Here is an 11539-nt window from a genome sequence, read left to right on the forward strand (position 1 = left end):
CTGCAACATGCATGGTGAAGCCATGCTAAATTTCATTTTCACTGCTACTACTTTTCTCTTGCACTTTCCATCTACCCTGCTAAGTGAGCTGAAGGAGGCAGCTGGAAGCAAACCCAAGGTTTACTGGGAAGCAGAAGTAAAGAAACTGGCCTTTCTGGTGTAGCCTTGTGGATTTCTAGCTGAAGATCAGTCAAGGCTTCCAGTCCGAACAGGATCTATTAATATTTAAATAGCTTTTGTAACTCTACTGTGGCTTTTGGAGGCAGCTGAGATTTCAAGATAGCTCTTGCTACCAAAAGTGAGAATGAGCTACCCAGGATGTTGGTCATAAGCCAGTCTTCCTGACAAATGAATGCACTTTTAAATACTGCACTCCTTCTAGTTTACTGTAGTCACTCACCAAGAGGAATGGTCCTTTAGCTGCCCAGTCTCTGGAACTTCCTGCGCCATATTCCTTCCCAGCCAGCACAATCAGAGGATGGCCAGCCTGCTTGTATCTTTCTGCAGCATCAAACACGTCCAGCTGGAATGAAAATGCTGAACAGTCTATACGTTTTTTGGGGGTGGAAGCACAGTTCCAGGGAAACAAGGAAAAAAGTGTCCCCACATAAATAGCTGAAGCCCACACTTTCCACCAAGCAGCACTTTAAGCAACACTTTAACTGTATTGTTAATATAGTGCTTTGTGGCTTCTTAGCCTGATCTCACTCCCAACACAAACCTCCACCTTCACTGCTTCTACAGTGGTTATACTCTCCACTGATATGCCTGATAGCACCACATTACGTAGGTATGTGTGACCTGCTTCCCTAGGTCAATACAGCTCCTGTCTCCTCATTAGCTTTACTTAAAAGGCACTTAAGTAAATGACCTAAGCTTTAAGAAGGAAAGCCAGTACTAATCTACTTTACTGTCAATGAGCCTCAGTTTAGAGCAGCATGTGTACTTACAGTTTCCCCAGAAGGGAAATGGACAGTCTGAGGTCCTTGCTTATCAATAAATTTGTTCACCAAGCGAATGTTTGCAAATGTTCCTCTGGCCATGACAGCATCATTCCCTCTGCGGGAGCCATAAGAATTGAACTCTCGAGGAGTCAAGCTATTAAGGGAAAAGAAAATAAAGAAAAAAGGAAACTGTGTTGTTTTTAGACTGAAGCACTCTGTGCTTAAAAAAAGAAAGTAATGAACTGGTGTTTCTGAGGCAGATTTGTACATAGTTCCCATCATGGCAATAGCATCCAGTTAGCTGATACTTCTAAGATTTTTTTGAAGGAAAAAAAAAATTAAAAAAAATAGAAGTCTGCCTACAGCTTGGTCACAGAAAACAACTTCCATAGTATTCTCATCCTTTGCCCTAGAAAACAGTATTTGATAGTGATGCAAGGATATAGTTCATGTTAGGTCCGAAGACGCAATATAATTCTTTTCTTAACAGCTGGCTACTGAAAATCTCCTTGTTATTTATATCACCATAGCATCTAGAACAAAGGTAGAGACACCACTGTGCTAAACATCTAAAAGGCAGAGAGAGCCCCTGCTGCAAGTTAGAGCTACAGAAGAAGTTGTTCATTTGCAAACAGAGATATGGGAATGAGAGGACACTCCAGCCTAACCAGTAAAGAAAAAATGGGCTGGAATGTGACAGAAAATTGGACTGTTTGCACTGGGGTACATCCAAACAGCAGCCATGACACACAACATCCGTTCTGTAATGTGTGTAGGACTATTTAGATTTCAAAGTGACTGATAGCAGAGGGCCAAAGAGTCCACAGCAGTTAGTTTTCAGTAGATCACACTGTTTTAATCAATTTCCTCTCCAGAACTATTATGTCTAGTGAATTGTTTTTTTTTTTTAATAATGTCAGTGCTGTTTCCCAAAACACCACTGAAGTTGTAAGAAGTCCTAAACCAGAGAATAAAAGTATTGTATTATCTCTGAAGACTGAGCAGGGCAACTCAGCAAGTCCTAGTCTTGCCTTAAGTTGAACCCAGAGTACTAAACTGACAGGTTGGCCATAGAAAAAGACCAACATTTTACAGCAGTTTGGACTCAAACCACAATAGCTTTGCCAGTTTTTGCAGCTGTGCTGAAACCTAAACTTCTGGATGTTCTGAAGCTCCTGATAGCCTAGATCTGTGAAAGTTGCACGTGCTAGAAGAAGTGGGTATGAAACCAATTTCTGGCATTAAGGACCATAATCATTTTGCTTCAATAGGGAGACAAATCCTGATTCCCTTATTTATGAATAGACTTACTGCAAAAACTAGCGTGAAAGTTATCTTCTTCCCCTCTCTCCATACAAAGGTCTTCAGCTCTCCAGTGTCACAGATGTGCACACTCTATGCAAGTTCTTACACTTGGTGAGAGCTGCTGAAACAGCAGAGAAAGAAAGGCTTTTCTTTCTTCTTTTATATATTCTCCAGGCATCCATCAAGGTATACAAGTGTATGTGAACAGACAGCAGATATGTGTGCCTGTAACATGGTATAGTAGTTGTGGCTTGTTTCCTCTTCCCAATTTATAACAAGAACAAGAAGTAGTGCTTACCCTCTGCTGGTCAAATAACGGGCTGCAGGACTATTTCTTGCTATATTCCCAGCTGGAGATATGTGGTCAGTTGTCACAGAATCCCCAAAACTCAACAGGACATAAGCGTCTTCTATTGTTTTTGGGGTCTGAAGAGCCAAAGTCTAAACCATCATAAATACAAACAAAATCATTAAAATATGACACAGAATTCCTTTACTTTTCTCAAAAGTGCAAATTGGAAAATAAAGTTACCCTTTTTATACAAGAAAAAACCCCAACCCTATTAAAAATATTTATGTTCTTGAACAAAATATGAAGTCCTGTCTGTCTGTCATCAAGTTCATGCATGAAGAAAATAGATGAGGCAAAAAAATTAGCTGAGGCTTCCTGTGGTACATGCATGAATGCAGACGAAAATCCAGGATTCCTAGTCATCTGCATGCATTGAAATCTGCGTTTTCTTTTAAAAGGTACTGAAATAGCAATCTGAATACCAGACTATGTGGTGCAAAATGCAAGCAGGCAGAATTGTGGGTTTTGTTTCCTGTCCTTTTCCCTCACTTGCTTTGTGACTATTTAAAAGTATTCCAGCCTAAAAGGAAAAGGAGACTTTTCAAAAGCCCTGAAGTGGCAGGGAATCCTTACAATTTTCAGATTGACTCATGCCTTTGTATTAAAATGAATACAATAGTGTAATTCTAACATCGAAGAACCAAGGCCTCAATAGGCTATGACAGATGCTCCCAGGCCCATTGAAGTGGCTTTGCTTCACCTTTAACGTTAGTCAAGGTCACTACACACTTTGGCTTGATTCAAAGGGAAAGCATGCACATACCAGACCATCAAAGAAAGGTGGAGACTTGATGTAAGTTGACTTGGGATTCCAAGTATATAGTTTATCTGAAGGAGCATTTAAGGCATTCCAAGATTGGTTTACCGTCTGAAAAACACAAAAACATCCCATTGATTTCTAAGTTTTCAGAAGCAACGGAATTACTTCAGAATCCAGGTAAAATTACAAATTTGACTCCAGCAAAAGCCTTGTGTATTTCTTAAAGCACTTTGGGAAATTATTATGACAATATACATTATGTTTGGGTTTTTTTTTTTTTAATTATTCTACCTATTACAATAGTTAGGAAAACCCTCACTTCATTACAAAAGAAGAGCTGCTCATCCAGTTTTCTGACAATACCCTGTATTATGTACACAGATAACACTTTATAATTCTCAACTGTATTTATCAGTAATCTTATGAAGCTTTCCTAGCATGTAAAACTTAAGAATATTTTGTTTCAATACCTGGGAAAGGCTTCCAGGAAGACATTACCAAGTACAAGTTTTTTTCTGATGTGAATGTTATTAAGTAATGCAAATGAATTTTATGTCAGCTGAAAAAAACCAAATGTCTGTGAAGCTGGAATATCTCACTTTCTAATATCAGCCTGGGATGACTGTTTAAAACACATCATCTATATGTTACATTAAAAAAAATCATTAAGGAGCAATTTTCAGGGCACAACTGTCTGTAAGAACCAATTAATTAACCAGAAGCCATTTAAAAAAAAATAAATCTCATTTGAATACTTGTCGGAACAGGAGCAACGACAATAGAAGAAAAAGGTTTGTTTCATTATCAAGACCAGCTTATTTAACATCTTCAGAATAGCACAGTACATCAATCAAATTACTGCCCAGGGGATTAATTCACCTCTATTTTTTGGTAGACCTCCTTGAACATCCCGGGAATAACAAACTGACGCTCAACAGCCTGAATCTCATTTCTTGTTGGCCAGATATCTTTCAGGAAAATCTTCCTTCCCGAAGCATTTATTCCTGTAGAAAATGGTATTTTTATGGTTTTTGCATAAATTTTCCATTGAGAAAGAAAGAAAAAGTTTATCATGGTGTCCCTTAGCTATGTGTTCCTTCGAACCTTGTCAACACTCACGAGACACACTTTATTTTGCCTACAAGGGTCTGACAGAAGAGGGCCTCATAGACTTGACGATGCCTGTACATACACCTTCTTTTGTGATTTTGAATGGCCTTCCAGAGTAATTTATAGAATAATTTAGGTTGGAAAGGATCTTTGAGGGCTGTCTAACTGAACTACCTGCTCAAAGGAAGTCTACTAGGTCAGGTTGCTCCTGAGAGACTGCCACCCAGATATAACCAAAAAGATGCCCCTGTGGAATTAGAATACTGGTCAGGCTTGGCTTTCCCCTTTCTCCATCATACAGACTCCTTGTTGCTCTGTTTCTTAACAACTGCATGCTTTGTATCCCAGAGGGACTCAGTCATTTGAAGCATCTCCCTAGGACAAATGTTTCTGAAGAGCTTAATTCCACCAGTTTAGTTTAGAAGCTGTGAAAAGAAGCATCCTGACGCTGTCTTACCCAAAGGCTCTTTCTCAAAGTCGATCCGGATAGTCCCTGCAATTGCATAGGCTATTACCAGTGGCGGGGAAGCTAGGTAGTTAGCACGGGTGTTAGGATGGACACGCCCTTCAAAATTCCTGTTGCCAGACAACACACCCACCGCTACGAGGTCTCCCTGCAAGAAAGAGTTTGAGACAAAAGGTAGCTGAAGTGCTTGCAGACTCCACACACCCAGCAGGTCTGCAGTACTGCACCGTGCTGCAACACCAATGACTGGACATTCACAGAACTGTCTCCTTCCAAACAATCCCAAAGCACTTCCCACAGAAAAGAGAATATAGACTGAATTTACTTTGCACACAGCTGAGAAGAATCAGTGCACAGTACAACACAGCTCAGAACAGCACACAACAGAGAACAGGTTACCTAAATAAGCTGCACAGAAAAAGCTGCATACCTGTGTAATGGCCTCAACAACAGACTCTGGTAGGGGTCCACTATTGCCAATACATGTCATACAGCCATAACCCACCACATCAAACCTAGACAGAGCACAAAAATCATCAGTGAACAAAAAGCTGTTTTGGAGCAAAACGTTTAACCTCTTAGCAGTTGGCTAGGGTTACTTTCAGAAGATGTACTGTTTTAACAAATTAATTGCTGCTGAAAACAGCATTTTTGAGAATGCTCAATTTTTATCTTTGCAGTGACTGTCCATGCACACAGAATGAAGATCTGGGAAATGTGTTATCTAGCAAGATGAACAACAATATAGTGTCATTTATGCTATTTTAAAACCATTACTCTTGAAAAAGAAGTAATTTTTCCTGCTTATGAACACGAATCTTCAAGAAGCTACAGCAGGCAATGGGACTTTTCCCTCATTGGCACAAAGTCAGCCAGCACAACAGCAATGCGTTAACTTATTCAGGATCATGCTGTAGGGTACCTGCCATATCTTAAACTGTACAGAGAAATAGTTATTCTATTGCATCGCTTGTTGTCAATGCTTTTAGTTAAGCAGTCATAGGACAACAGTAAGAAAAGCACTCTTACCCTAGTTGGGAAAGGTAACTCATAACTCCACTCTCCCTCAGATAGTAAGTGACAACCCCACTTCCTGGGGACAGGCTAGTTTTAATGTATGGCTTCACTGTCAAACCAGCTTCAACAGCTTTCTTAGCAAGCAACCCTGAAAAATGCAAAGGATAGTTGCAGTTTTTCCTGGAAGTGGGACATTTTGGTGGATCAACAGATTAACAGAAGTACCATTAAATAACTGGAAGACAGAAAAGGCTCCATTTTGAGCAATGAAATGGTACAGTGAGGCAACAGCACTAATCCCAAAATAACAAGCTAGAGCTCAAGTGTTGTCTTTAACTGTAGGTCCAGTCTGCAATTTTTGCTCCACTGGAAAGTTGCTGGAAGTTGCATTCAACAAGATGCACTCACACTGGGGTAGCACATAGACATTCAAAATTCAGATGGCTAAACGAACACTACTCGTAAGACAAGTGTCTCAAAAAATGCAATGAAGAATTGTTAACTTCCCACTTCTGGTGGTCTAGTGAGCCAGCGTTGAAGTAACTGCCAACATATGACTTGCTGCCCTCAGAAGCAGATGGCTATGAGAGCACCGACTCTGGCCCTTGTCACAAACAAGCTACACAAGCTGTCACAAGCTACAGCCTGTTGCAGGAGTGCTGCTCTAACACTCCTGGATTTATAACAAGCATAGAGATGTTTTAGTGGAGCATATATATTACCAGAAACATATTTATCCTGAATTTCTTCCTTTTAAATGAATTGTCCATACATTGATGAATGTTCAGAAAACAAGCCCACTCCAGCCCTTTCCCAGGATGGATATAAAAGAAGCAGCAGCTATGCAAACTATGCAAAACTTCACATTCCCATGCCTCATTCTCTCTCTCACACATCCACTTAGATAAGAAAATATACACCAGCTCTGCTTTGATCCAACATGATCTCCAACAGGAAGACGTCATCAAATGTGTTTGGTTTTGCCAGCTGTTCAACAGCTCTGTTAGACATGACCTGGAAACCTCTACTTTTAAGTGTTGTGTGAGAAGGCCTACACTGATAGATTTGGAGGCCTAAAGGTAGATACATGAATTTAAAAAAGCAGTCCTATTCCTGAAATTGCTGAGGCTTCTTAGCTGCCAGAGGAAGCTGTGGAAACTGGAGCTCCTGGGTATTTCTGAAAAGGTGACCATGAAAAAATTATCGTCTATAGGACCCAAGAGCCTGACAGCCTGTTTGAAAGTGTTGGCTTCAGTTTTCCTGCCAATACCAGTTCTGAAAAGAACGCAAAGTCAAACTCTAAAAAATGGCAAGGAAATGCCAGAACTTAAGTTGCTTTGAGCAACCTTAATCCAACACCTTTGTAAAGTCAGATTAGGCTGTCAAGGCTACTACAGCATACACTCACTATCCCCATGGACACACAGTCCCTGCATATATATCATTTGGTGCGCAGGATATGCAGTGGTAGTTTGAAACAACTATTTGGATTTCGGATTTCTTTTAGCTTGGTTACTTAGTGTGGGAGCACTGTATGTTTTATTTACTTCCATTTCAAACCCTACTCTGAAAGCCAAATTACCATGTTTCTTGTGGCTGTCTCCGAGGTTCTCAACACTGTAGTGTACAAACAGTTAACAGAGACTGACAGAATTACTTTTTCTCTCCTTGTTGAGGTCGAAGTATAAGCGCTGCTGTACGGAAAGGCAGCAAAGGTAAGAGTACTCACTAGATCTGAGTGCATATGTTGAGATCCTTAGGACTACATTCTTCAGGCTGCTGTGCATTAAGAAGCAGTGAATGCATTCAAAGTACCAGCTTTACTTATATCTGCAGAGCATTCTACACTTTAAACCCATAGAGCTATAAAGCCAAGCAGGCTGAAAGATCAGCATCCCCACTGCCACAGAGAGAGTTAAAAATGCATGCCATTAGCCTGGGAGCCAAACACTTGAGGAAACTAAATCCTAAGCAGGTGGCACAACTGGGGGATACATCCACCTAGAACTAAGGGAATAGGACAGAGCAAAGATGAAACGGAGGAAAATCTGGAGGATTTTCTACTGGAGGAAATCTACTTCTTCATCCTTGGAAGAAAGAAATACAGCTCTATTTCTGTGATCATGATCAGGGGGGACCTGAGGGAAGAAGTATGCTGATTTGGTTGTCCTGTCAAGGGCAAGTGAATCGGGAAACTTTACTCAATTCTGTTCCTCTCAAAGGGGTAAGAAACAGAGCAGGTCTCTCCTCTGCTTCCCTTTCCACCCCATATACTGGTTTATGATGGACTTTGTCCCTGTTGCTAGGAATAAGAAGACCTTTTGCGCCTGGGAAGGGGATGAGCTGCTAGTACTGTAGAGTACCCAAAGAAAGATGCTAGCCCAAGAACAGGTGACAAATACCACATCAGCAAACTAAACATGAAGTGATTGTTGTCAGAAGCTGCCCACTTCTGACAACAAGATCTTCCCAGCACCACACAGGAACAAAGGAGACAAATAACGTACGTGACTTCAACCAGTAAGTAATCCTCTCTGATCAAGGGCTCTTGCATTGCCCATTGCACATCCTTTCCAACCTTTGTAAAAAACAAGCCTGCATCCTACAAACAGACTGACAGACTAGGAAGCCCTAATGCAGTGATGATCTTACAGTGACAGATAATGTCTATGTGTATGTTTGCGGAGAGAAAGAAATATGTGAGCATATAGCCAAGCACCTGGGAAAGAGGGCTGAACTGGGCTGGTATAGACTGAACCCTTTGAGCTCACTCTCTTCATTCATATTTTGTTGCCAGAAGGACACATTTGGAATGAGACATTTTCTGCCCAGACTAGCCAGGTTAAAAATGAACAACCTCCTGACCTGAAATTTAACACAACCAACTCAGACTAACCATTTTGTAGTATTTGAATGGTGACAAGCAAGAAAGTGGGGGATACAAAGCCCACCTCCGACCACTTCCTGGATGCAGTTAAGATGTAAATGACAAGGCTCTGAAAGATGGCAATCCCTGAGAACACAATTTTCCTCCTCTACTCACCCCCCACGTGCCCTCAGACTCTTGCTTTAACAACTCGATACACCTCTAGCTAACTGTGTGTTTTGTACTCTGCTGCCAGATCAGAGCACCTTCAGACTTAAACGCATAAAGCATTCTTCACTGTCCCTCTTCTTGTGGCTCTGACTTTTGATAGCCTCTTCTCAGGTCTATGTAACAGCTTCTGTGCATTTGAGCAAGAGTCATAGGTGCTGGTTAATTCAGTTCCAGCTTGCCCTGTAGAGAAGACACTGCAGGAAAAATACATTTTCTTCAACCCACATTTCTAACTACCATTTCCAGAATTCCTTCTGCTACCCTTAGGGACTAAGCTCAGTTTTAGCATTCCAAATGACAAAAACAGCACTGTGCATGTAGAATTACATCAGTGTTGTATTTGTCTTTAGGACACACAGCCAGAGCCATAGAGAAACTACTGCACATTAAGCAAATAAACTTACCGGCTCCCAACATAACTGAGGGGTTACTGGTGTTTGTACAGCTTGTAATGGCAGCAATCACTACTGAACCATGAGCAAGCTCGAAGTCACAGCCCTCAAAATTAAATTTGACTATGCTGGTGTGTCTGTCTGGGGCAATCTGGAATCCCTTGAATCCTTGCTGTAAGAGGAGAAAGTAAGAATCAAAAGGATATGGTTAATATAAGTATTTTGACTGGAAATTAGTATGCGCTGGGAATTTCATGAATGAGAAGTGTCTGTCAGTCACATCCATACTTGCATTTTTAGGTCTGGTGGTGAAGGCTTGCATCTCTGGTCAGTCAAAGTGGCAGACAAAAATTATTTTTCTGGGGTCTATCCTATTCTCTGTTTACTAGTAAAAGAGGCAGCCTTTGCAGCAAAATGTATTTGTGTCTTCTTCCTGCATGAATATATCCTTCTTCAGATTGCTCAGATGTTTCTTGCCCCCATATGCTCCAGATTCCTGACCTCATATAGTGTTGTTACACAATCTAGTCCTGAGATTTTACTTGTAACGCGTAAGATTTTTAAGCCATGAATATCAAACAGCTCAAATTTATACTAAGAGCTGACTTGAGAGGCAAAAGCCTGACAGTTGTAAAAAACCAGAAGAGTTAGAAGGCACTGTTCACACCATGAAAAACTACACTTAGAGATCTGAACGCATAAGATCATTTAATGGAATTTGGAACATGTAACAAAACAAGAATTATTGGGAATTGCTGTAGTTTTAGTTTCTTGATTTACATCACTAGAGTTCTGTACTGCCTTTAACAAGGGCGGTTACTATATAAGGTAAGGATTCAACTGATTTTGGAAACTTAAGGGTCTGGGCATATTAATTCAAATTAAAATCTTGCTCTTCTTTCAATGACCATTTTTGACTGGATGATGTAGAAAGAAGTCTTTTTTTTGTCTTTACCACCATCAGAGTCACAGAGACACATGCAGTTCTGATCTGCTGAATAGATTCAGTACTGAATGCAAAACTACATTGTGGAGCTCAGGGCATAACCTACTCGGGAAGCTGAAGAGCTCGGTAGTTAGCACAGAGCTCAGTGCAGTAGCTACTTGGTCCACTTCACTAACAACACCCATCGTGGCTAGTTCAGAAATCCTGAGTGTATGTCGAAACCATGTTAGGCCTAAGATTGATCTAAAATCAGAAAGAACTACTACTTCAATAGGACATGAACACCTTCATGTGAGAGAAGCATCACCCCAATTTTAAACTACCCATTGTTGATGTCATCTTCTAAACTGCACTCAAACATCCTCATTTACTTTTCAATAGGCAAACAAACAACACAAAAGTTAACCCCAGAATGTAGTTCCTGAACACTAGACAACTTTCAGAAGTATGCATTAGTTTGTATGCCCAAATGCTCCTAGTCCCTACCTTGGCTCCCAGACAAGTCTCAAAGTCCTTCTTCATATCTGACACAGCAACTTTGTCCTGAGGTCTTTTAGGTCCACTGCAGCAAGGCACAACAGTATGGAGATCCAACTCAACAACCTATTCAGTAAGAGGAACAGAGAGTTGCTCAGCACTGCATGACAAGTTGAAGCCAGTTAAGCCACAGATATGCTTACCTATGCTGTTGAACCAAGGCTAAGTCTACACATCTTTATGTTTGTTTGCAGAAATTATCAAACACATATGAGAAGGAAAAGATCAGAAGAAAAGGAACAGTTCTACTTTTAGACCCTGCCAGCTCCCAGGTATGCCTCTCAAAAGTACCCCAGATATTGAAAACCCAATGTTTAGATGCTTTAGTCACACAATACAGATGATTTTGAGAACAGTGTCCTTTCGCATGCTAGCAGCAGGGTCCTCTTCAGAAAACAATGATGTGAAGAAATTGTGGTACTAGTATAAACCAAAGCAGACTATTCATCTTGGCCTTGGGGAAAATGTTCAGTCTATTATGAAACAGAGATTATCATATTTTCCTATTCCTCACCCACGTTTCAACTTTGTTTTTATAGTGTGCTGCATCTTTCCACATTTACTAAGGTTTTTAAATAAACATGCAAACCTGAACGTAAGTTACAAGATAAAT

At 40.6% G+C, this 11539-nt stretch overlaps 1 protein-coding gene across 1 annotated transcript in view; it reads right to left on the reverse strand.

Annotated features, from left to right (window-relative positions):
• The window catches only part of ACO1 (aconitase 1, soluble), a 28250-nt gene that overhangs the window by 3851 nt on the left and 12860 nt on the right, over positions 1 to 11539 (reverse strand). The window contains exons 9-18 of the mRNA XM_009328931.1: positions 10876 to 10992; positions 9456 to 9615; positions 5967 to 6102; positions 5368 to 5452; positions 4929 to 5085; positions 4241 to 4365; positions 3365 to 3469; positions 2548 to 2690; positions 951 to 1098; positions 401 to 523 (exon numbers count right to left, since the gene is read on the reverse strand). Coding sequence (XP_009327206.1) covers positions 401 to 523; positions 951 to 1098; positions 2548 to 2690; positions 3365 to 3469; positions 4241 to 4365; positions 4929 to 5085; positions 5368 to 5452; positions 5967 to 6102; positions 9456 to 9615; positions 10876 to 10992 — 1299 coding nt within the window. The remainder of the gene's footprint in view (positions 1 to 400; positions 524 to 950; positions 1099 to 2547; positions 2691 to 3364; positions 3470 to 4240; positions 4366 to 4928; positions 5086 to 5367; positions 5453 to 5966; positions 6103 to 9455; positions 9616 to 10875; positions 10993 to 11539) is intronic.

This window comes from Pygoscelis adeliae, unplaced genomic scaffold (genome assembly GCF_000699105.1).
Source record: "Pygoscelis adeliae isolate BGI_AS28 unplaced genomic scaffold, ASM69910v1 Scaffold127, whole genome shotgun sequence".
In the NCBI taxonomy this organism is placed as follows: Eukaryota; Metazoa; Chordata; class Aves; order Sphenisciformes; family Spheniscidae; genus Pygoscelis; species Pygoscelis adeliae.